This window comes from Tachyglossus aculeatus, chromosome 11, assembly GCF_015852505.1.
Source record: "Tachyglossus aculeatus isolate mTacAcu1 chromosome 11, mTacAcu1.pri, whole genome shotgun sequence".
Taxonomy (NCBI): Eukaryota; Metazoa; Chordata; class Mammalia; order Monotremata; family Tachyglossidae; genus Tachyglossus; species Tachyglossus aculeatus.
In genome coordinates this window covers 25,989,976-26,015,288 of record NC_052076.1, presented here as the reverse complement: position 1 = coordinate 26,015,288, position 25,313 = coordinate 25,989,976, and the positions used below count along the sequence as shown (strand labels likewise).

Sequence of the window (25,313 nt, the reverse complement as noted above, 5' to 3'; positions counted from 1 at the left end):
CTTACTGGGTGCAGAAAGCACTGGACTAAGCGCTTGGGAAGCCCAAGTTGGCAACATCAATCCATCAATCAATCAATCAATCGTATTTATTGAGCGCTTACTGTGTGCAGAGCACTGGACTAAGCGCTTGGGAAGTACAAGCTCCAGGCCATAGCGTGGCTCAGAGGAAAGAGCCCGGGCTTTGGAGTCAGAGGTCGTGGGTTCGAATCCCGGCTTCGCCACATGTCCGCCGTGTGACCTTGGGCAAGTCACTTCGCTTCTCTGAGCCTCAGTTCCCTCATCTGTAAAATGAGGATTAAGACTGTGAGCCCCACGTGGGACAACTTGATCCCATTGTATCCCCCCAGCGCTTTGCACATAGTAAGCGCTTAACAAATGCCATTAGTATTATTATTATTATCAATCAATCGTATTTATTGAGCACTTACTGTGTGCAGAGCACCGTACTAAGCGCTTGGGAAGTCCAAGTTGGCAACATCTAGAGACAGTCCCTACCCAACAGTGGGCTCACAGTCTAAAAGGGGGAGACAGAGAACAAAACCAAACATACTAACAAAATAAAATAGAATAGATATGTACAAGTTAAATAAATAAATAGAGTAATAAATATGTACAAACATATATACAGGCAACATCTAGAGAAGCAGCGTGACTCAGTGAAAAGAGTACGGGCTTTGGAGTCAGAGGTCATGGGTTCGAATCCCGACTCCGCCACATGCCTGCTGTGTGATCTTGGGCAAGTCACTTAACTTCTTTGGGCCTCAGTTCCCTCATCTGTAAAATGGGGATTAAGACTGTGAGTCCCACGTGGGACAACCTGATCACCCTGTATCCCCCACAGTGCTTTGCACATAGTAAGCACTTAACAAATGCCAATTATTATTATTATCATTATCTAGAGACGGTCCCTACCCAACAGCGGGCTCACAGTCTAGAAGGGGGAGACAGACAACAAAACAAAACATATCAACAAAATAAAATAAATAGAATAAACATGTACAAATAAAATAAATAGAGTCATAAATCCAGGTGCTGTGGGGAGGGGAAGGAGGGAAGGCGGGGGCTCAGTCTGGGAAGGCTGCGGGTCTCATCTGTAAAATGGGGATGAAGACTGAGCCCCCTGTGGGACAACCTGATCACCTTCTAACCTCCCCAGCGCTTAGTACAGTGCTTTGCACATAGTAAGCGCTTAATAAATGCCATTGTTTTTTATTTAGAACAGTGCTTTGCACACAGTAAGCGAAGCAGCTTGGCTCAGTGGAAAGAGCACGGATTTTGGAGTCAGAGGTCAAGGGTTCAAATCCGGCTCTGCTAATTGTCAGCTGTGTGACTTTGGGCGAGTCACTTCACTTCCCTGTGCCTCAGTTCCCTCATCTGTAAAATGGGGATTATTACTGTGAGCCAAGCTGATCACCTTGTATCCTCCCCAGCACTTAGAATAGTGCTTTGCACATAGTAAGCGCTTAATAAATGCCATCATTATTATTATGTTTTGTTTTGTTGTCTGTCTCCCCCTTCTAGACTGTGAGCCCATTGTTGGGTAGGGACCGTCTCTAGATGTTGCCAACTTAGACTTCCCAAGCGCTTAGTACAGTGCTCTGCACACTGTAAGGGCTCAATAAATACGATTGAATGAAGGAATGAATAAAATGGGGATGAAGACTGAGACCCCCCGTGGGACAACCTGATCACTGTGTATCCTCCCCAGCGCTTAGAACTGTGCTTGGCACATAGTAAGCGCTTAACAAATACCAGTATTTTTATTATTATTATTATTATTATTATAACAGTGCTTGGCACAAAGTAAGCGCTTTAATAAATGCCATTCATAATAATATTATTATTATTCATTGAGCACCTACAGGGTGCACAGCCCTGCACCCGCATCTCGCACCACTTTCCAAGCGCTTAGCCCATTCCTGCTGAGAAGCAGCGTGGCTCAGTGGCAAGAACATTGGCTTTGGAGTCGGAGGTCATGGGTTCGAATCCAGCTCCGCCACATGTCTGCTGTGTGACCTTGGGCAAGTCACTTAACTTCTCAGAGCCTTAGTTCCCTTATCTGTAAAATGGGGATGAAGACTGTGAGCCCCACGTGGGACAACTTGATCACCTTGTATCACCCCCAGAGCTTAGAACAGTGCTTTGCACATAGTAAGTGCTTAACAAATACCATCATCATCATCCTTCATTCAATCGTATTTATTGAGTGCTTAAGGTGTGCAGAGCGCTGGACTAAGCGCTTGGGAAGTACAAGTCGGCAGCATATGTCCAGCGCCCTGCACACCGTAAGCGCTCAATAAGTACAACTGAACGAACGAACGAATCTGCGGCCTCCTCAGCCCAATAATAATATTGAACCCAAGACCAGGTTCTTTCCAATTGAGCCACGCTGCTTGATGGCATTTTTTTTATGTGCTTACTATGTGCCAAGCACGGGGTACAAGGTAATCGGGTTGTCCCACGTGGGGCTCACACTTTTAATCCCCATTTTACAGATGAGAGAACTGAGGCCCAGAGAAGTGAAGCGACTTGCCCAGCACAAGAATAATAATAATAATAATAATAGTGGCATTTGTTAAGCGCTTACTATGTGCAAAGCACTGTTCTAAGCGCTGGGGAGGATACAAGGTGATAATGGCATTTGTTAAGCGCTTACTATGTGCAAAGCACTGTTCTAAGCGCTGGGGAGGATACAAGGTGATCAGGTTGTCCCACGTGGGGCTCACAGTCTTCATCCCCATTTTACAGAGAAGCAGCGTGGCTCAGTGGGAAGAGCCCGGGCTTTGGAGTCAGAGGTCGCGGGTTCGAATGCCGACTCCACCACATGTCTGCTGGGTGACCTTGGGCAAGTCACTTAACCTCTCTGAGCCTCAGTTATCTCATCTGTAAAATGGGGATTAAGACCGTGAGGCCCCCGTGGGACAATCTGATCACACTGTATCCCTCCCAGTGTTTAGAACAGTGCTTTGCACATAGTAAGCGCTTAACAAATGCCATTATTATTACAGAGGAGGGAACTGAGGCCAGAGAAACTAAGTGACTTGCCCCAGGCACACAGCTGACAATCGGCAAAGCTGGGATTTGAACCCATGACCTCTGACTCCAAAGCCCGTCTCTTTCTATTGAGCCACGCTGCTTCTAATAATAATAATAATAATGGTATTTGTTAAGCGCTTACTATGTGCAAAGCACTGTTCTAAGCGCTGGGGAGGTTACCAGGTGATCAGGTTGTCCCACGAGGGACTCACAGTTTTAATCCCTATTTTAATTATTTTAATAATAATTTTGATATTTGTTAAGCACCTACTATGTGCCAAGCACTGTTTTACACCTGAGGTAACAGGCACAGAGAAGTTAAATGACTTGCCCAAAGTCACACAGCTGACAGTTGGCAGAGTTGAGATTTGAATCCATGACCTCTGACTCCCAAGCCCAGGCTCTTTCCATTGAGCCACACTGCTTGATGGCATTTTTTCTGTGCTTACTATGTGCCAAGCACGTTTCTAAGCACCAATGGGGTACAATATAATCGGGTTGTCCCACGTGGGGCTCACACTTTTAATCCCCATTTTACAGATGAGGGAACTGAGGCCCAGAGAAGTGAAGCGACTTGCCCAACGTCACACAGCTGACAAGTGGCAGAGCTGAGATTAGAACCCACGACCCCAGACTCCCAAGCCCGGGCTCTTGGGGCTAGACCAGGGCAGGCCTGGGATTCAGAAGGAGCTGGGTTCTAATCCCGGCTCGGCCCCTTGCCTCATGCGTGACCTTGGGCGAGTCATTTCGCTGGGCCTCAGTGGCCTCATCTGGAAAATGGGGATTGAGACGGTGAGCCCCAAGTGGGACGGGGATCGTGTCCAACCTGCTTGCCTTTGTATCTACACTAGCGCTTAGGGCAGGGCCTGGAACATAGTAAGCACCTAACAAATACCATTAAAAAAATAAAAAGCAAGAACCGGTTTAGTCAGGGAGAGACTGCTATTTTCATGGGGAGGGGTGATCTTCAGAAAGAGAGGGCAGCCCTAGTAGAAGGGGAAACTCGGGGGGAAGAACACTTAAGAATCATTATTCTTAATGATAATTAAGCAGCGAGAAGCAGCGTGGCTCAGTGGAAAGAGCATGGGCTTTGGAGTCAGAGGTCATGGGTTCAAATCCCGACACTGCCAATTATCAGCTGTGTGACTTTGGGCAAGTCACTCAACTTCTCTGTGCCTGTTCCCTCATCTGTAAAATGGGGATTATGACTGTGAGCCCCCAGTGGGACAACCTGATCACCTTGTAAGCTCCCCAGTGCTTAGAACAGTGCTTTGCACATAGTAAGCGCTTAATAAATGCCATTATTATTATTAATGATTCTACCCTAGTGGGTAGCGCCCAGGCCTAGGAGTCAGAAGGTCATGGGTTCCCCTCCTGGCTCTGCCACTTGTCTGCTGTGTGACCTTGGGCAAAAGTCACTTTAATAATAATAATGAAGGCCTTCGTTAAAATATATATATATATTATATATATTATATACATATTATATATATTGTATATATATTATATATATTGTATATATATTATATATATATTATATATATATATATATATAGGCTCACAGTCTCCCCCTTTTAGACTGTGAGCCCACTGTTGGGTAGGGACTGTCTCTATATGTTGCCAACTTGTACTTCCCAAGCACTTAGTACAGTGCTCTGCACACAGTAAGCGCTCAATAAATACAATTGATGATGATGATATATAATGGCATTTGTTAAGCGCTTACTATGTGCAAAGCACTGTTCTAAGTGCTGGGGGGGATACAAGGTGATTAAGTTGTCCCACGTGGGGCTCACAGTCTTAATCAGTGCTTTGCACATAGTAAGCGCTTAATAAATGCCATCATTATTATTATTAATCCCCATTTTACAGATGAGGTAACTGAAGCTCAGAGACGTTAAGTGACTTGCCCAAGCTCACACAACAGACATGTGGTGGAGCTGGGATTCGAACCCATGACCTCTGACTCCAATGCCCGGGCTCTTTCCACTGAGCCACGCTGCTTTTCTAACCGTTTAGTATGTGCAAAGCACTGTTCTAAGTGCTGGGGTAGATACAAGGCAATCAGGTTGTCCCGCGTGGGGCTCACAGACTTCATCCTCATTTTCCAGATAAGGTAACTGAGGCACAGAGAAGTTAAGTGACTTGCCCAAGGTCACACTGCTGACACTTGGCAGAGCCGGGATTTGAACCCATGACCTCTGACTCCCAAAGCCCGTGCTCTTTCCATTGAGCCACGCTGCCTCCCTGGGCCTCAGTTCCCTCATCTGGAAAATGGGGTTTCATTCTGCGAGCCCTCTGCGAGACAGGGACTGTGTCCAACCCAATTGTCTTGTTTCTACCCCAGTGCTTAGAACAGTGCCCGACCCATAGTAAGTGCTTAATACCATCATTATGATGATGATGATGATGATGAAAAATATAATGGCGTTTTTAAGGCAGTAAATCCGGGCTTCGCACTTTACCGACGAGGAAACTGAGGCCCAGAGACGTGGTTTACCCAGAATCCCCCAACTGGAACTTGGCCTGGAGTCTCCCCGAGCCCTGCCTCTCCTCCTGCCCCAGGGTGACAATAATAATGATGGCATTTATTAATAATAATGAGGGTATTTATTAAGCGCTTACTATGTGCAAAGCACCGTTCTAAGCGCTGAGCACTGTTCTAAGCGCTGCTTTATTTATTTATTTATTATTTATTAAGCGCTCACTAGGGGAGGTTCCAAGGTGATCAGGTTGTCAGGGGGCTCACGGTCTTAATCCCCATTTTCCAGATGAGGTAACTGAGGCCCAGAGAAGTGAAGTGACTTGCCCAGGGTCACCCAGCTGACAAGTGGCGGAGCCGGGATTGGAACCCATGACCTCTGACTCCAAAGCCCGGGCTCTTTCCACTGAGACACACTGCTTACCCCCTGACCTTTGGAGAAGGCATTTCCCCATGCCAGGCTGGACTCCTAGCCATCCCTGCCCACAGTGACCACGGGACACAAGGCAAAAACCTTCGTTTTCACTTTATTATATAAAAAAAAAAATCCTGCCAACAGCCTGGTAGCCAGCTCCTCTTCAATAACCCCCTCCCGCCCACCCCCGGTGATACAAATGCAAGTTGTGGTTGTTGTTGAAATCTACAAAATACTGAAATATTAGGAAAAAATGGGGGGGGGGTCCCACCCACCCCCACCTCAGTGCCAAAATGCACTTTTGTGACCCTCTTACAGCGCTATCTTCCCCCACCCGTCCAACACATACAACCCCTGTCTGGACTGTAAGAATTTTTTCATTTTCATATATATATATATATATATATATTTCTTTTTAAACAAAACCAAAAAACCCCCGGTTTGTTTTTTTTTCATTTTCGCTTTTTTACTAAAACACGTTCCACTAAAATACAACAGCGCAGGGCACATTGAGCGGAAAGGAGGCGAGATTTCCTGCAGGAGAGGAGGCCGAGCAGGGCGGGGGGGAAGGAAACGGGAGAGAGATGGGGAGTCAGAGACAGACAGAGACGGAGAGACAGACCCACCCTTGCTCCCGAGGGTGGGAGGGGGCTGCAGCCATGCAGGGGGTGGGTGGACAGTTGTGCCCCCCTCCCATATGCCACCCACCCACCCACCCATGGAGTTTGGCAGATTGTCTAGGGCCCGGCCTGGAAGAAGGGGTCACAAATCAGATTCCTTTGGGGCCCGGGGTCTCCCACAGATCCCAACTCTGTGGGTGCCCAATTCCCCTTCCCTCCCGCCCCACCCAGTCACAGCTTTCCCAAGAGGCTTCCATTTGGGGAGAGGGATGGGACCGGGGGGGGGGGGGGGGGGGGGGATAAATAAATTAATCGACACCGTTGTAAAAAAAAAAAAAATTTAGTCCAACAAAATGAAATTCACAGAAACAAACTGAGGTGGGTCAGGACCTGGATTGAGACGGGGATCAGGGGAGGGGGCAAAGGGGGGGTGGGGGGAACCAACGTTGAATCTGCAGAATCCCCCCCACCCCAAAGCCTTTTTTTTTTTTTTTTCTTTTTTGGCTCAAGTGAAATTCCAAGTCTGCTGGTGGGGATGAAATGGGATTCAGGGGGGTTTGCCCACCCCCACCCCCCAGAAGTGAAGACCCTTCCCCCTCCCCTGCCATCCCAGCATGCGGAGCGGGGCAGGACTGTCAGTTTTTAACTAGGGCTGGTTTTGGGGGGACGCCCTCCGTGACAGAGGGGAGAGGCTGCCCCATGGTCTGTCTGCTCCCCCATGTCTCTGTGTGACAACTGGAGACCCCCCCCCCCCCAAGGGCTCTTGGGGAGGGGGGGGGGGCCCGCTCCCACACACACGCACACGCTATGTACAGGCCACAGGCACGCCCACACGCTTCCACACGCATCGAGACAGGTTAAAAAAAATGACAGAACAGACAGCAGGCGAGTCGGTAGGAAATGTGGCATTGCCAGCTCCCAGCTTAAAAAAAAAATTATATACACATATATAAAAACACTGCTGCAGCCGGGGCTCCTTCCTGGGGGGGTGGGGGGGACGCAATCCCCAAACCCGCTTAAAGACCCCCCCCCACCCCATTTTGAACCCCAAGACGCTCCTCCCTCCCCTCCGACCCCTTCTCTCTGGCTCCTGAGTAGGGGCAGCCCCTGTTTGGAAAATGATCCGGACAGGAGCCTCCATCGTTGGGGGGCGGGGGGGCTGTTCAGCTCCGGGCCCCTCCGGCCTCCGTGGAGGGGGGAGGGGGCTGTCAGCACAGCGAAATCTGCAGTCCGGGGGGAGGGGAGGGGGTCCGGTTCAGTCTGACAGCCATCGAGTCAGGGCAGAGTCCCAGGCCTGGACCCCGACATGTGTATGTTTTCAGAAAAAAATGGGGATGGGGGGCCGGGGGGAAGGGGGTGGCGGGAACCCCTCTGAGCCCTTTGGGGGGGCGGGGGGTTGGAGGAGGGGACGGGGGGCGGGATGGGGACGGGGGTGGGGGGGGAAGCTCAGTTGGAGTCCGAGTCAGAGGAATCGCCTGAGGAGGAGGAGGAGCTGCTGCTGCCCTCGGACTCGTCCTCCTCATCCTCCTCGTCTTCGTCGTCATCGTCGTCATCATCGTCGTCGTCGTCATCGTCGTTCTGGCGGGGGGTGGGATGGGACCGGCCCAAGGTGAGCGGGGAGACCGCCCCCCATCCCGCCCCCGCCCTCCCCCCGGGGACGCCCGCCTCCCCACCTCATCGCCGTCCTCGCTGTCCTCCTCGCTGCTGGACTCGGAGGAATCGCCCCCGTCCTCCGACGAGTCTCCGTTCTCCTCGTCGTCCTCTTCGTCTTCATCGTCGTCCTCGTCGTCGTCGTCCTCGTCTTCCTCGGACTCCTGGGGCCGCCGGATAAAAAGAACGTTATTTGCGCTCTGGGAAGCTGAAGCCGCGCCCGCGGCCCTGCGTTAAGCGCCGGGGTGGGCGGACACGAGATGTAATCGGGTCAGGCAGGGTCCCCGTCCCAGACAGGGCTCGCGGCCTAAGGGAGAGGGAGACCAGGTTTTGAACTCCTCACTTTTAAATAATAATAATTTTGGTATTTGTTAAGCGCTTACTATGTGCAGAGCACTGTTCTAAGCGCTGGGGAGGGTACAAGGTGATCAGGTTGTCCCATGTGGGGCTCACAGTCTTCACCCCCATTTTACAGATGAGGTAACTGAGGCCCAGAGAAGTGACTTGCCTAAAGTCACACAGCTGACAAGCGGCAGAGCCGGAATTTGAACCCATGTCCTCCATCCTCTTTTAGACTGTGAGCCCACTGTTGGGTAGGGACTGTCTCTATACGTCGCCAACTTGTACTTCCCAAGCGCTTAGTACAGTGCTCTGCACACAGTAAGCGCTCAATAAATACAACTGATGATGATGATGATGACTACCAAGCCTGGGCTCTTTCCACTGAGCCACACTGCTGCTTCTCTTTAAAGATGAGGAAGTGAAGTGGCTTACTTGCCAGGTCACCCAGCAGGCCTGTGGCAGAGCTGGGATTCGAACCCAGGTCACCACACTGCCAGGGCGGGCTCTTTCCCCTAGGCCGTGCTGCTTCACAGCCCCAGGACCTTGCCCCCGCAACCAGAGACCTCTGCCCCTCTCCCCCCACCCACCACTCACCGACTTGGACTGCATGGTGGGCTTTGACTTGGGGTTGGGCCCCCGCAGCTTGGTCACGCTCTTGCGTTTCTGGAGGGGGGGGGGGGGGGAGAGCGGTAGCTTTGAACCAGGCACAGATACACACGACACACGTACACACCCCCACTCGCCGCCCCGCCAGCCCTGCTTTCCCCCAGACTCACGTTGGAGATGAATTCTTTGTACGCCGCTCGCTCCGGGGGAGACAGGCTCTAGGGGAGACGAGACAAGGGGAGATCGGCGTTGGAGGTGGGGGGAGTCTCACTTGGGCTCCTCTAACGCCAACTTTCTCCGTCTACCTGGATCTCCTCTATCTCACCCACGTCCTGGAACGCCTCAAATCCGCCAGACAATGACTCTCCTCCCCCTTCAAAGCCTATTGAAGGCCCACCTCCTCCCAGAGGCCTTCCCAGACTAAACCCCTCCTTTCCTCTTCTCCCACCCACTTTCGTGTCACACTGTCTTGCTCCCTTTGTTCATTTCCCCCACCCTCGCTCCACCGCACTTCTGTCATTTATTTCTATTAATGTCTGGCTCCCCTTCTAGGCCTTAAATTCGTTGTGGGCAGTGAATGCATCTGTTATACTGTACTTTCCCAAATGCTCGGTAAAGTGCTCTTCACACAGCAGCACTCAATGATGGACCGACTGACTACTCTATTTATTTATTTCATTTGTACATATCTATTCTATTTATTTTGTTAGTATGTTTGGTTTTGTCCTCTGTCTCCCCCTTTTAGACTGCGAGCCCACTGTTGGGTAGGGACTGTCTCTATATGTTGCCAATTTGTACTTCCCAGGCGCTTAGTCCAGTGCTCTGCACATAGTAAGCGCTCAGTAAATACGATTGATGATGATGATGATATCTGTAATTTCTTCATTTCTATTAACGTCCGTCTCCTCTAAACTGTGAGCTCGTTGTGGGCAGTCAATGCATCTGTTCTATCACCCTCTCCCAATCACTCAGTACGGTTCTCCGCACACAGGAAGCGCTGGATAAACACGGCTGACTGACACACCGAATGCCTCCCCCCATAGCCGGGGCCAGAGCCGCCCGGGGTGCCCAGGGCCGAGAGCTGACCTTGACCCACACGTCCAGGTGGACTTTGTACTGCTTCTGCTGCTCCTCGGCCAGCTTCTTGTAATGCTCCTTCTGGCCCTGGGAAATGCGTTGCCAACGGCTTCCGATCTCCACCATGCGCTCCTTGAGCGGCAGGTGGTTCAGCTCCCCGTTGGACAGCAGCTCCTGGGAGAACTTCTGGTAGCCGTTCCTGCGGGCGAGCCGGGATGCTCAGACCACGACCCCCGACCCGCCTTGCCCCCACCCTCCAACGACTTCTCTGGGCCTCAGATACCTCATCTGGAATATGGGGATGGAGACTGTGAGCCCCACGAGGAACGGGGACTGTGTCCAGATTTGCTTGTATCCACCTCAGCACTTAGTACAGCGCTTGCTTGGCCCAAAAGAAGCGCTTAACAAATACCGCAATACTAATAGTAGTAGTAGTAATGGTCTCTTCCTCCCTTCAAGGCCCTACTGAGAGCTCACCTCCTCCACGAGGCCTTCCCAGACTGAGCCCCTTCCTTCCTCTCCCCCTCTCCATCCCCCCATCTTACCTCCTTCCCTTCCCCACAGCACCTGTATATATGTATGTACATATTTATTATTCTATTTTAATTGTACATATCTATTCTATTTATTTTATTTTGTTAGTATGTTTCGTTTTGTTCTCTGTCTCCCCCTTTTAGACTGTGAGCCCACTGTTGGGTAGGGCCAGTCTCTATATGTTGCCAACTTGTACTTCCCAAGCGCTTAGTACACTGCTCTGCACACAGTAAGCGCTCAATACGATTGATTGATTGATTAATGGTATTCGTTAAGTGCTTCCTGTGTGCCAGCCTCTGTACTAAACGCTGGCAAATCGAGTTGGACCCGATCCCCGTCCCCTGTGGAGCACACAGTCTCCATCCCTATTTTCCAGATGAGGTTACTGAGGGACAGACAAGTGTAGTAACTTGCCCAAGGTCACGCAGCGAGACAAGGGGCAGAGCCGAGATTGGAACCCATGACCTTCTGACTCCCAGGGCCAGGCTCTATCCTCCAGCTCCAAGGCGAGCCCCGCTCCCCTCCCCGCGGAGCCCCCTTCTCCTCCCCTCTCCCTCCCTCCCCAGCGGCAGACACTCACATGGGGGGCTTCTTGGGTTCTCCCTGGAATCTCATCTTTTTGGAAGAATTGGTGGAGGCCGGGGGGGCCCGCATCTCGCTCAGCTCCCGCTGCGGAGAGATGGAGGACATAGAGAGGGCTCACACCGGAGCCCCCTTACTCCTCCCCCGACACCGAGGGTCACCGGTGTGGCCTGGCCTCGGACGCAGGAGTCCGGGTGCCCGACCTCCCTGGATGAGCCCGAACGCCTGTCCCCGCCCCAAGCTCCGCACCTCGTATCTCTTCTGGTCCTCGGCCGCTTTCTTGATCCACATGAGCTTCTCCTTCTTCTCCATGCTGTTCCAGGTGACCTCCATAGCCTTCAGGGCCTTCACCCTGTCATTCTGGAAGGGGGAAGGAGGATGGTCAGTGCCAATAGCCCTTGTCTCGAGCGAGGAACCCACGCCAGACTGAACCCCAAACCCCCCACCTCCTAATGGTGACCTTCACTTGGCCGGAGACACCCTCCCCCTCGCACACCCAGGAATGAACTTGGGCTGGTCCGGGACATCCCCCCTAGAGCAAGCTTGGATCGGTCCAAGGCCCCGCCACCGCTTCGCTAATCACAACTGTGGTATTTGTTAAGCGCTTACTATGTGCCAGGCACTGTACTGAGCGCTGGGGTGGATGCAAGCAAATTGGGTTGGACACAGTCCCGGTCCCATGTGGGACTCAGTCTCAATCCCCATTTTACAGGTGAGGTCACCGAGGCCCAGAGAAGTGAAGTGACTTGCCCAAGGCCACAGAGTGGACCAGCGGCGGAACTGGGTAATAATAATAATGGCATTTGTTAAGTGCTTACTATGTGCAAAGCACTGCTCTAAGCGCTGGGGGGGGATACGTGATCAGGTTGTCCCATGTGGAGCTCAGTCAATCCCCATTTTACAGGTGACCTGAGGCTCAGAGAACCCAAGGTCACACAGCAGACATGTGGCGGAGCCAGAATTAGAACCCGTGACCTCTGATTCCAAAGCCCGGGCTCTTTCCACTGAGCCACGCTGCTTCTCTCAGAACCCATGACCTTCTGAATCCCAGGCCTGGACTCCCTGGCTAAAAGGGAGAGCCTGGATGGGCCCAGGACCCTCCCCCACCTCCGCTGCCACCAAAGTCAGCCGGGGCGGATGCGGGCCGCCGCCCGCTCAGGTCCCGGCCCCTCCCCTCAACCCCCGGCGCAGGCCCACCTTGAAGCGAGCCAGGTAGTCCCCAATGACGCTCTGCTGCCAGATCTCCTCGGCCGTCTTGGGGGACTCGGGCAGCTTCCCGCGCTCCTCCCGCTCCGCCCTGGGCTTCCGCTCCGACTGGGCCTTCAGAGCCGCTTCCCGCGCCTTATACTTGGCCTGTAGCGGGGGAGAGGCGTCGGTGCCCTGGCTCTTCCCCGGAGACCAGCCGCCCTGCCCCCCGAAACCCATTTTGGCCCCAACGCCCTGTCGGGGGCCCCTCGGAGCAAACCCCGGCCTCCCCCACTGCCGTGTTAACCAGTGACGGCTGAGCTGGAGGGGGGCGGTCGAGTGGGAAGACCTGGGGCGGCGGGGACCGCCTCCAGTGGTTGCCCACCCACGTCCTCATCAAACCAACTCCTCACCATCGATTTTAGAGCCCTGAATCCCCTCGCCCCCTCCTACCTCACCTCGCTACTCTCCTCCAACCCAGCCCACACACTTGGCTCCTCTAACGGTAACCTTCTCACCGCGCCTCCATCTCATCTATCTGGCCGCCGACCTCTCAACCACGTCCTGCCTCTGGCCCGGAACACCCTCCCTCCACGGATCCGACCGACGATGACTGTCCCCGCCTTCAGAGCCGAGAGGGCTGCCCTAAGCCCCCCTTTCTTCTTCTCCCGCTCCCTTCTGCATCGCCCTGGCCTGCTCCCTTTATTCATCCCCCCTCCAGGCCCCAGACCCCGCAACGCTCGGCTCCGTAACGGTCACGTATTTGTATCAATGTCCGTCTCCCCTGTGAGACTGTAAGCTCGTTGTGGGCAGGGAATGTGTCTGGGATATCGTCCTTCTGTATCGTCCCAAGCGCTTAGTGCAGTGCTCGGCACACGGTAAGCGCTCAGTAGATGCGACTGAGTGACTGAGGAGGCGACCCACCCTCCCCTTGCCTGGGCTTGGGGGGTGGGGAGGGTGGGGGTGGGGGGTTTCCCCGACCTTCTTCTTCTCAGACAGGTCGTTCCACATGCGGGCAAGCAGGCGGGTGAGCTCGCTCTCCGATAGCTCGGGCCGCTCCTCCTGCAGCTGCCGCCGCTTCTCCTCAGAGAAGATGAACATGGCGGACACCGGCCGCTTGGGCTTCTCCGAGCCCCCCTGTCAGGCAGAGACGACACTCGGCCACTCGTCCGCCTCTCTCCCCTCCCCCCCAAGCTCAGGTGCGTCACTGGGGCGTGGGCTGGGCTTCCTTTTTAATTCTTGTCAATGGCATCTGTCAAGCGCTTAGTACGTGGCAGGCACTGTTCTAAGAACTGGGGTTGATACAAAGTAATCCGATCGGACACAGTCCGTGTCCCACGAGGGGCTCACAGTCTTAACCCTCCTGTTTCGGGTGAGGGAACCGAGGCACGGAAAAGTGAAGTGACCCGCCCGAGGTCACGCAGCAGGCAAGTGGCGGGGCCGGGATTAGAAGCCGGGTCCCTCCGTCTCCCAGGCCTGGGCTCTACCCGCTAGGCCACGCTGCTTCTCGTCAGGAGACCCGGGGAAGGGGGTAACGGCACCCACCTTCCCCCCGTCGGGAGATGGCTTCTTGGCGGCTGGGCTGCCGGTGGGCTTCTTGTTGATGCTCAGCATCTTCTCTTCGCCCAGCACTCGCTGCTGCTCCTCCTCCGGAAGGCTCTGGGGGGGTTGGAGGGGGCATGAGATGGAGCCGCATGCCCCCTTTCCTCCCCCCTGACTAGTCCCGCTGTGCCCCCTCCCCAAGCTTCTTCCCTGCTGGCTCTGGCCAGCCCCCCTCCTTGCTGGCCAGCCAGATGGTACACCTGGGGAGGAGGGATTCCCCCCCTGCAATCCCCGTCACCACCCCTTCACCACCGCTCACCTCCAGAAAACGTAGGAGCTCGATTTCGTAATCTTTCTTTTTCTGGCGGAGGGAGAGGAGGCGATTCAGTCAGGGGCACCCCCCCCTCAGTGTCTCCAGGACCCCCGACTTCCCCCTCAACCTCCCACCTCCCCCACTCAGCTGGGTGCCTGACCCCAGGTGGGGGCTCAACTGTAAACCCCATGAGGGCAAGGGGAATGTCCCTACGAACTATTTTACTCTCCCAAGTGCTAAGTACAGTGCTTTGTATCCGGAAAAGTGCCCGACCGCCCGGTAGTAGAGAAGCAGTGTGCCCTAAGGGAAAGAGCTCAGGCTTGGGAGTCGGTGGAACTGAGTTCTCAATCCGGCTCTGCCCGCCCCCCCCCACCCCTTTTTTAAACGGTATTTGTTAAGCGCTTACTATGTGCAAAGCACATGGACCCTCGGGCAAATCACCCGACTTCTTTGGACCCCCGTTTCCTGATCTGTAAAATAGATCCAAAACCTGCTCTCCATTGCCTTAAAATTAGGAGTCCCGTAAGAGACATGGACTGTGCCTGACTTGCTTACCCGCCCCAGTGCTTAGTACAGTGCCTGGCGCAGCCGAAGCACTTACCAAATGCCACAATTGTTGGTGCAATGACTACTACTGAGTGGCCAAGAGAGAGTGAGGGAGGACGTTGGGGTTGGGGGGATATCTTTCTCAGGAAGCAGGAGACTGATGAGGGCGTAAGGACGGTAATAATTAGCAATTGCGGTATTTGTTAAGCACATGCTATGGGCCAGGCACTGTACTAAGCGCCAGGGTGGATACAAAGAAACCGGGTTGGACACAGTCCCTGTCCCACGTGGGGCTCTCAGTCTCGATTCCATTTTCCAGAGGGGGAAACCGAGGCCCACAGAGGTGAAGCGACTTGCCCAAGGTCACGCAACAGGCAAGTGGCGGAGCCCCCGTGACCTCCTGATTCCCTGGCCCGGGCTCTATCCGCTGGGCCGGGCTGTTTGGAGGGCCCCCACCCCTCCCGCTTCCCCAGAGACAGCACCCCCACACCCAGTCCCGATTGGGTGGAGGGGAAGGGGTTGTCCGCGCCCTCCTGCCAGTCTCACCTGGTCACACTTCTTGTGATAGGCATCCTTCTCGTTCTGGGACAGCAGTTTCCACTGCTGACTGCAGAGGACCATCCGCTCCGTACTGGGCACGTCCTTCATGTTGGCCATGAGCTCGGCGCAGTACAGAGAGTAGCTGTTCCTGGGGGGGCGGGAGGACCGTCACCTCTGGCCCCCCGGGGCGCGCCCCGCCGTCACCCCGCCTCCCCTTCCCGCCCGGGGTCCCGCGGCCCTTACGGGGGGGGCTTGGTGGGTCGCCCGTCGAACTTGTCCTTCAGCTGCCGCTCGGCCTTGGTGAGGGTGGACTTGGTGATGCCCTCCTCGCTGATGTTCATCTCGGGGTGCTTCTGGATGTAATCCCGCATGACCTCCTGCAGACAGCCAGCCGGGAGGCACCGTTAGCCCCGAAGTGTCAGCCGCGGCGCCGGGCCGGCAGGGGTGGCGGGGAGGGGGAGGGAGGAGGAGGAGAGGAGCTGGGCAGGGGGCGGGCCGGCCACCCCCCCCAACCCGTCCCCCGGCCATGCCACGGTGGGAGCCCCGTGCCTCCGCTCGGGGGCACCTGCCCTATGCTCGGGGGCATCTGATCTGCCTGGGAGGGTTCCTTAGCTACTCCTGTCGGGACAGCGGGGGCCGGGAAGGGGAGGGACGGGGGGAAGCGGGCCCGGGGGCCCAGCGGCAGCCTGACCTCATACTCTTTGCGCTGTTCCAGAGCCTTATGGATCCATTTCAGCCTCTTTTTGTCCGAGAGCTGAGACCACTGCTTGCCTAGGGAGTCCTTCACTTCCTTCGTGGTGGCCTAAAAACCAAACGCCGTCAGGCCCAGGGGGGCCACGGGGGCAGGCCACGGGGGACACGGCGGTGTCCCCACGGGAGGGGGGTGGGGGGTCGGGGGGACTAGCGTGCACCCACCCACGCCCCCCCCTCACGCAGGCACCACTGGCCCTGTCCATGCAGCCAGCCCCGGGGGCTCCTCTCCTGCTCCCCACCACACCGAGCATGGCCGTCCCTCCCTCCCCCGCCGGCCGTTCCGCTCCTCTCCTCGGCCGCCCCCCACCCCGGGGCCTGCCCCGTCGGACACTCACGTCCGGCCGCACTTTGAGGTACACCTTCTTCTCGTGGTTGTACCACAGCTGCTGGGGCGTCTTGGGCTTCTCGGGCACGTCCGACTTCTTGGCGTTCTGGATCAGGTCGGGATGGTCCTCCCTGCGGGGCGGGGCCGGTCAGCGGGGGCCACGGGGGATCCCCACCGTCCCCCACCACGGACGCACCCGATCCGAGGAAGCCTCCGCCGGGGACTCGGCCTCTCCCGCCCGCCCCCCGCTTCCCTCCCTACCTGAAGCGGGCCAGGTTCCGTTCAAAATCCTGTTTCTCCCTCTGGAAGTCCTGGATGTATTTCATCTGCGGCAGGGAAACACGAGTTTGTCCCACGGCCCCCTCGGAGACCCCACCCCTTTCTCCCACCCAGAGACACGATGACACTGGGACAGGAGGAGGGACGGCTTGAGGGGCCGCCGGAGGGACAGGAGTAAAGTCCCAGGGGGGACTCCCCCTGCCTCAGAGAAACCACCAGAACTACCCAGTATGGCGGGGGGAGGGGGAAGGTGGGGCGGCTGGGGCTCTGCTTCTTCCTGCCAACCCCATGCTTAGATCAGGACAACTGGACCTTGGGTGTGTCCACTCTCCTTCTCCCTTCCCCCAATATCCCGCCTCCCCTGCACCCCCTCCTTCCAAATGGCCGCCCAGTTCCCCCCTCCCTGCATCTCTCTTATCTCTCGCTCTCGCTCTCTCCCCAACCCCAAGCCCCCTGCTGCGGGCGCGGTTTAGAGAGGAGATGTATGAGAGGAAGGTGGGCGAGTGGGATGGCTAGGGGCTGGCAGCTAAGGACCGCGGGATAGGCCCGGTGGCTCGGTGGGTTGTGTGCGGGTCAACCGTTTCTCTCAGCTCCGGACTCAACTCCACGCCGGCACCAGCCCGTGGGCAAAGTTAAAGCCGGAGCAGAGCCACCCTCGGCCTGTCTGGGCCGTCTGCCCGCGCCCGGCGGGTAGGCGTGCCCGGTGTTCACGGGCAATCCGCCGTCTCTGCGGGACCGGCTGGGACGCAGCTGGGGCGGGGGAAGGAGGGGAACGACAATACACAAGAGGGGTGGGGGCACAGACCAGCTGCCCCAGGGCTCCCCGCCCCCACCTTCTTCTTCTCCGGCAGCTCCTTGTATTTCTTGGACAGGATCTTGGTGAGGTCCAAGTTGCTCATCTCAGGGTGCAGCTTGGCGTACTTGGCACGCTTCTCCATGAAGAAGCGGAAGTAAGGGGTGAGGGGCTTCTTCGGGAAATCCGGGTGTTTCTGAGGGAGACCGTCCACAACGGGTAAGGTCACGGTCGGCTCCTAAACCGTCCGCTCCGGGCCCCCACCGCTGCCCACCCCTGCCCCCTCCCCACAAACACACACCACTGACCTTCAGCTTCTTGCCCTTGTATGGATTCTTCACGTGTTCTTGAGCATCCAGGATCAGTTCCGTCAGGGTACGGAATTTCCTCACCTGAGGGGGGGAGGAGGGACGGGGGCGGGGGTGAGGGTTGGGGAGCTGGGGAGGAGACTCCCCGCCGGCCCCGGCAGCTCGGGCTCCCAGTCCCACCGGCCCTCAGAAGGGGAAGGTTCCTCAGGCTGGGCTGGTCAGAAACCACGGTCCTCGGGACCAGAGGACTCTCCCTGCAAGCCCCTCGCCTCGGCCATCCCCCACCCCCACCCCAGGTCAGGGAATCCAAGGAGAGCTGACAGGAAAAGGGACCCGTTCAGAGGCACATGGAGGGGCTAGGGGCGCGTGCCCACAAAGACACACGTGAGCCTGCAGAGCCCCTAGCCACAAACAACGGGGGGAGGAAGGGGGGGAGCGCACACACACACACAACACCTCTCGTCCCCGTACGCCCACTCACGCCTACAAGGGACACAAAAACACACATGTGGACTCACACCGGCACACGGCACGGACGGGGCCCCGGGAGGCCACCCGGCGGGAGGGTCCCGGGGAGCAGCCGGTTACCTCATTGGAGATCTCCACCCACTTCAGCTTGCACATGTCTCCAGAGAAGTCTTTGAAAGCCACTTTCTCCCAGTCCAGGTGGGACTCGGTGGTCTTGAACTTGGAGCTGTCGTTGGAGGGCAGGTTGCTCTTCATGCACTCCAGCAAGGTCAGCATGTCCTCCTGGGACCAGCAGTCTGGGGAGAGGAGGATGGGCTCAGCACCTGCCTGCCCAGCCTGGGGGGCACGGGACACTGGGGCTCCGAGTGCCAGCTGCCCGGGACGGTGGGGGAGATGTGGGCAGCAGGCGGGGGGGGGGGGGCTCGAACACGGCCGGATTCAGGACCCTCCCCCGACCTGCCTGGAAGAGACCGCCCCCGCCCTTCCCGAGGGAGCGGTGAGGCCGGGTGGGGGAGGGGGAAGTGGGGGAAGTGGTTAGCACAAACTCCGGCCAGATTCCAGGGCAGCGCAGGGCTGGGAAGGCGGCATTCAGGCCGGGCTCGGGCCCCGGGGCCTACCCGGAGCCACGTGCTCTCCCCGCCCACGTTGTCCCGCCGGACCGACCTGGGAGCGGGAGGCTCTGCCCTGCCCTGCCCCGCTCTGCCCGGCGACAGCTAGCACGGCCCGGGCAGCCAAATGGGCAGAAGAGCCACGCATGGGCGCAGCTGTCGGGTCCCGTCCGGGCCGGACGGCGGATCACATGGTTTCTGATCGGCTCTCGGGCCGGGTCAGGCCAGACGACTGGGGGGGGGGCAGGGTTAAGTCACAGGGCACTCACCCAAACACATAAACGCTCGTGTGTGCGCACACACACATATATGCACACAGACACACTGAACCCACACAATCAGTTTAATAATGCCCACGCACACTCACAATGCCACATGCGCACACACCAACTGTCTATGGGTACCCTGAAGACCGGGGGGGGGGGGGCACAAAAGCACATTTTGTGTGTGTGTGTGTGTGTGTGTGTGTGTGTGTTTGTGAGGAGGTGCAGGGTCTGGGCCTCAGGGAATACAGAGGTATCTCAGAGGAGCAGCTTGGCTGAGGGGAAAGAGCCCGGGCTGGAGAGTCAGGGGTCGTGGGCCTCTGGGCAAGTCACTCCACTTCTCCGGGCCTCACTTCCCTCATCTGGAAAAGGGGGATGCAGACTACGAGTCCCACGTGGGCCAACCCGATCACCGGTGCGTAGCAGGCGCTTAACAAATGCCATTATTATTAAGGAACGAACGCCAAGCCCCTGACCGGGGTCTACGGCGTGGCTAGCGGAGCAAGGGGGGAGAAGTAATTTTTGGGGGGAGGTGGGGAAGGAGGGAGGGCAGATCTTGCCCCCCCTGCCACGATGGGGGCAGAGTTTTTAATAGGCCACCAGGCTGAACGGAGAGGCTCCAGATGGAAGGCGGGGGTGGGCGGCCACGTGGGGTGGGGCGGGGCTTGGTGCCCACCTCCCCCCTCGGCGCCGGGCCGGGCCGGGCCTGGGGGCACGGAGGGCGGCCTCACCTTGGCCTTTGGGGGTTGCCATGTCCAGGTCGGTGGGGCAGTCGGCTTCACCGTTCATCGTCCAGCTGTCCAGCTCGGGCCGGTCCTTCTTCCGTGCGCGGCGGCTCTGCCAATCTCACCCTGCGGGGGCGGGCGGGCGGGCAGGCGGGGGCGGTCAGTGCCCCCACATCCAGCCCGCGGAGAAGGCCGGGGGAGGGGGCGCGTTGGGGCCCCCGCCCCATCCTCCCTTCCTGGCCGTGCCCACCGGCCGGGGGCCCTGGCACGGAGGCGGCTCTCACCCTGGGGGGTGTGGGCAGTGCCCCCAGATCCAGCCCGCGGAAAAAAGAAGGGGGGGGGGGGCGCGTTCGTGCCCCCGCCCCATCCTCCCTTCCTGGCAATGCCCACCGCCCGGGGGCCCTGGCACCGAAGGCGGGGGCCCAGATCCGGCCCGCGAAAAAGGGGGGGGGCGCGTTCGTGTCCCCCTCCTCCTTGCTGCGCCCACCGCCCGGGGGGCCTGGCACGGGGGGGGGGGGGGGGCGGCTCTCGCCATGAGGAGTGGGCAGGGCCCAGCTCGCGGAAAGGGGAGGGGGGGCGCGTTCGTGCCCCCCTCCTCCTTGCTGCGCCCACCCACCGGGAGCCCTGGCACCGCGGTGGGGGGGCTCGTTCGTGTGCCCCCCTCCTTGCTGTGCCCACCGCCCGGGAGCCCTGGCACCGGTGGGGGCGGCTCTCACCCTGAGGGGTGGGCAGGGGGCGGTGAGCGCCCCCAGACCCAGCCCGCGGAAAGGGGGGGGGGCGCGCGTTGGTGCCCCCGCCCCATCCTCCCTTCCTGGCTGCGCCCACCGCCCGGGGGCGGGCGGGCAGTGCCCCCCAAACCCAGCCAGCGGTAAAGGGGGCCCCCCCCCTTGCTGTGCCCACCGGCCGGGGGCCCTGGCACCGGGAGGGGGGGCGGTGAGCTCCCCCAGAACCAGCCCAAGGGAAGGGGGGCGGGGGGCGCCCCATCGTGCCCTCCGGGCTGTGCCCACCGGCCGGGGGCCCTGGCACGAGGTGGGGGGGGGGGGGGGTCGGGCCCAGGGGGCGCACGCGGGCCAGTCTCCGCCCCCTCCCCTTTCTTTCTTCCTTCTTTCCCTCCCTCCCTCCCTCCTTCTCTCCTTCCCTCCCTCCGGACGCCGCGCAGCCGCCGCCGCCGCCGCCTGGGGCCCGCACCGCGCCCGCCGCACCGACCCCCGGGGGACGCGGGCGACGGACCGGGGGCCGGCCGGTCCCCTCCTAGGCAACCGGGGGCTCCGGTTGCCGGGGCGGCTGGAGAACGGAGGGCCGCTCCTCCCGGAATGATGGCGGCGGCGGCGGCGGATCCGGGCCTAGCCGCAGCCCCGTCCCTCCCTCCCTCCCTCCGGGCCACGGCACAAAGCCCCGCGCCCCCCGCCCCAAAGCGGGGAGGCCCCCCCCCAAAAAAAGGGGGGGAAAAAAAATAAAAACCCCGCTCTATCCGAAAACGGGGGGCGCGGGGGGCGTCCTCAGTTCTCCCGCTTCGAAGTGGGCCTGGTGGTGGTGGTGGTGGTGGTGGTGGTGGGAGGGGGGGCCTCCTTACCGGGAGCCGGAGCGGCCGCCGCCGGCGAGGAAGCGGAGACAAAAGGCCGAGATGGCGAAGGGGAGCGACGGCTAATGGCGAGGACCACATGCGCCGCGCTCCGCCCGCCCGCCCGCTCCTCCCGCTCCGCCCGCCTGCTCCTCCCGCTCCTCCGCTCCGCCCGCCCGCCCGCTCCGCTCCTCCCGCTCCTCCCGGCGCGGCACAGCCCAGCGACGCGCCGCAGCCACGCGGCGCAGACCCCAGACCCCCCTCCACGCCCCCCGGGGCCGCACTTCCAACCCTCCTCCCCAAACCCCCCACCCCCCGACACACACACACACACACACGCACCGCACACACCCGCTCGGGCCCTTTTTGTCCCCCCTCCCTCGCCCCCGACTCACCTGCAGCGGAGCCCGCCGACCCCCGACTGAAAGGCGGCCAAGAGAGGAGCAGAAGGAGGAGGAGGAGGAGGAGGAAGAGGAGGAGGAGGAGGGGGCGCCGGTCCCGGATCCGGGCCCCGCCGATCCGCCTCCATCGCCGGCCTCCATCCGCCGGCCCGAGGCGGGGGCGCGGGGGACCCTCCACCCGCCCACCCCTCGGCCACCCTCTCTCGGCCCCCCGCTCCTTTTCGGAGGCCGGCTTCGTGTGTCTGAGTGTTGGACTTTTTTCCCCCCCTTTTTTTTATTGCTCCTGGCCTTTCAAACACTCTGGCCCAAAAAGAGGAGTGGGGGGTGGGAGAAGGGGTGGGGAGGGGAAGACAAGGTGGGAAGGGGGGAAAAGACAGAGAAAAGGGGGTGGGGGGAGACACACAAGAGGTGGGAAGGGGGAGACAGAAGAGGTGGGAATGGGGAGACACACAAGAGGTGGGAAGGGGGAGGCTGCCCTCCGTTTACATTTGCCACCGACGACAAAGCGGGGAGAGGAAGAAGTCGATGTTCATTTTATTCCCCGCTGGCCCGCCCCTTCCCCTCTTTTTCTGCCCGGGCAGTGGTTTGGGGGGAGATTCTGCGAAGCTTTCCCCTCCCGGGGTGGGGGGGGGACGAGGGGGGACATTTGGCACCGGGGATGGGGCCCCCTCCCCACCAAAAAATAAGAAAAATAAAGGGCCGGCGGGGAGTAGGCCTCGGAAGAGGCCGGGAGCCCCCTCCCACCGCCCCCTCAAAAAGACCTCCGGCGGCTTCGGCTGCGGTGGAGAAGGGGAGAGAAGAGGAGTTGACTTTGTGTGTGTCTCTCTCTCTCTCTCTCTCTCCGACGGCCCCCCCATCCCGTGAATTTTTCTCTGCCTTTAATCGAATTTCTCCCAACTCCACCTTTGTCGGCGGAGGCGTCACGGGGCGTCCAGCCAATCCGGGCCCGCCCGGCCGCTTGGCAAAACTAGCGGGGCGGTGCCCCCCCAAGGACCGGCCCCCCGCCGCCGTGGGCACCCCCTCTGCCCAGCGCCATCTTCCCACGCCCACTACGCTGCGTGGGCACCGAGCACCCCCCGGCCCCAAATCCCGGGCCTTGCGGCTGCCAAGTGCCCAGAGGCCCCGAGCGGCCTGTGCCCACCGAGCCCGGGGTTGCCCGGCCCCGAATTGGGGTGGCTAAGGACCGGGGTGGGGGGCACCTCCCACTCACTCGTTCATTCGGTAATAATAATAATAACGACGGCATTTATTAAGCGCTTACTATGTGCCAAGCGCTGGGGAGGTTACACGGAGATCGGGTTGTCCCAAGTGCGGGGTGGGGTGCACCTCCCACTCACTCGTTCATTCGATAATAATAATAATAACGACGGCATTTATTAAGCGCTTACTATGTGCCAAGAGCTGGGGTTGTCCCAAGTGCGAGGTGGGGTGGGTTGGGGTGGATAAGGACCGGGGTGGGGGGCACCTCCCACTCACTCGTTCATTCAATAAGAATAATAATAACGATGGCATTTATTAAGCGCTTACTATGTGCCAAGCGCTGGGGAGGTTACAAGGAGATCGGGTTGTCCCAAGTGCGGGGTGGGGTGGGGTCTTCATCCCCATTTTCCAGATCAGGTCACTGCGGCCCAGAGAAGTGAAGTGACTTCATTCGTTCAATCATATCTATCGAGCGCTTACTGTGTGCGGAGCACTGCACTAAGCGCTTGGGAAGTCCAAGTCGGCAACATAGAGCTGCGTGGCTCAGGGGAAAGAGCCCGGGCTTTGGAGTCAGAGGTCATCGGGTCAAATCCCGGCCCTGCCGCCTGTCATCTGTGTGACTTTGGGCAAGCCACTTCGCTTCTCTGGGCCTCAGTTCCCTCATCTGTAAAATGGGGATTAGGACCGTGAGCCCCCCCCGTGGGACAACCTCATCACCTTGTAAACTCCCCAGCGCTTAGAACAGTGCTTTGCACATAGTAAGCACTTAATAAATGCCATCATTATTATCATAGAGAGACGGTCCCTACCCGATAACGGGCTCACAGTCTAGAAGGGGGAGACAGACACTCCAGAGTCACACAGCTGACACTTGGCGGAGCCGGGATTTGAACCCATGACCTCTGACTCCAAAGCCCGGGCTCTTTCCATTGAGCCACCCTGATTGAGCGCCTACGGTGGGCAGAGCACTGGACTAAGCGCTTGGAAAGTACAAGAGGGCATTAGGGCGACTGTCGTGGAAAATCCGACTGCCACAGAAAATACAATCCAACGAGTGTGAAACCAGGGAGGGGGTGCTTGCATGTGCGTCTGTATGTGTGGTGGAGAGCGTGCACATCTTGGTGTGGGTGGCTTTTTTGGGGGGGTCCTGGGGGAGGGGAAGCACATATACACACCCTGTGTACCCTGCAAATGTGTGTGTGTGAGCATGCATCCTCAGTGATTGTCCAACTCGACTCTCTCGTAACCACTCCAGCGCTTAGAACAGTGCCTGGCTCATGGTAAACGCTTCACAAATGCCACAATTATTATTCTGTGTGTGGTGTGTAGGCAGTGCAGCCACTGTGTGTGTGTGTCTGTGTGTGGGTGTGCATCCTGAGAGAATGCTTTGTATTTTGCGCTGTGTGTCCAGTGTGGCTATTGTGTGGGCATGTTTTGGGTGGCTGTGCTCTCCGTATATGGAGCCTGTGACAATCTGGGCACCTCGTTTAGATAATATTAATAATATTAATCATGCTATTTGCCAAGTGCTTACCATAGTAATAATGATGATGGCATTTGTGAAGCGCTTACTATGTGGCAGGCACGGTAATAATGATAATAATAATGTTGGTATCTGTTAAGCGCTTACTATGTGCCCAGCACTGTTCCAAGTGCTGGGGTAGATACAAGGTCATCAGGTTTAGAGAAGCAGCATGGCTCAGTGGAAAGAGCCCGGGCTTTGGAGTCAGAGGTCAGGGGTTCGAATTCCAGCTCTGCCAACTGTCAACTGTGTGACTTTGGGCGAGTCACTTCATTATCATCATCATCAATCATATTTATTGAGCGCTTACTGTGTGCAGAGCACTGTACTAAGCGCTTGGGAAGTACAAGTTGGCAACATATAGAGACAGTCCCTGGCCTCAGTTACCTCATCTGGAAAATGGGGATTAAGACTGTGAGCCCCCCGTGGGACAACCTGATCACCTTGTCACCTCCCCAGTGCTTAGAACAGTGCTTTGCACATAGTAAGTGCTTAAATGCCGTTATTATTATAGGTTGTCCCATGTGGGGCTCCCAGTCTTCATCCCCATATTCCAGATGAGGGAACTGAGGCCCGGAGAAGTGAAGCGACTTGCTCCAAGTCAGCCGGCTGACAATCGGCGGAGCCGGGATTTGAA

At 57.9% G+C, this 25,313-nt stretch overlaps 1 protein-coding gene across 4 annotated transcripts; it reads right to left on the bottom strand.

The window, feature by feature from the left end:
* Positions 1–7,969: 7,969 nt before the first annotated feature.
* Positions 7,970–22,098, bottom strand: UBTF (upstream binding transcription factor). 4 transcript variants are annotated; one of them, XM_038754521.1, is made up of 21 exons: positions 21,949–22,098; positions 19,999–20,118; positions 18,517–18,692; positions 17,929–18,012; positions 17,661–17,816; positions 16,810–16,874; positions 16,559–16,679; positions 16,162–16,272; positions 15,714–15,847; positions 15,477–15,618; positions 14,391–14,432; positions 14,075–14,188; positions 13,511–13,666; positions 12,542–12,697; positions 11,594–11,704; positions 11,343–11,431; positions 10,238–10,427; positions 9,322–9,369; positions 9,140–9,208; positions 8,227–8,367; positions 7,970–8,131 (listed from the first exon to the last, which is right to left on the bottom strand). In XM_038754521.1, the coding sequence occupies exons 2-21, from the start codon at positions 20,054–20,056 to the stop codon at positions 8,000–8,002; spliced, it is 2,295 nt and encodes a 764-aa protein (XP_038610449.1). In that variant the 5' UTR covers positions 20,057–20,118; positions 21,949–22,098; the 3' UTR covers positions 7,970–7,999. The 4 variants fall into 4 exon arrangements, with proteins under 4 accessions (XP_038610449.1, XP_038610448.1, XP_038610451.1 ...); XM_038754520.1 differs by lacking the exon at positions 21,949–22,098 and adding an exon at positions 21,566–21,708; XM_038754523.1 differs by lacking the exons at positions 13,511–13,666; positions 21,949–22,098 and adding an exon at positions 21,566–21,708.
* Between the last annotated feature and the right edge of the window lie 3,215 nt (positions 22,099–25,313).

Bases quoted from the DNA above. Each gene is read 5' to 3' on its own strand.
- UBTF (XM_038754521.1), bottom strand. From the start codon at position 20,056: ATGAACGGTGAAGCCGACTGCCCCACCGACCTGGACATGGCAACCCCC. The intron at 18,693-19,998 runs GTGAGGCCGCCC...TCCTCTCCCCAG, and splicing joins GGCAACCCCCAAAGGCCAAG to ACTGCTGGTCCCAGGAGGAC. The intron at 8,132-8,226 runs GTGGGGAGGCGG...ACCCCCCGCCAG, and splicing joins ACAGCGAGGACGGCGATGAG to AACGACGATGACGACGACGA.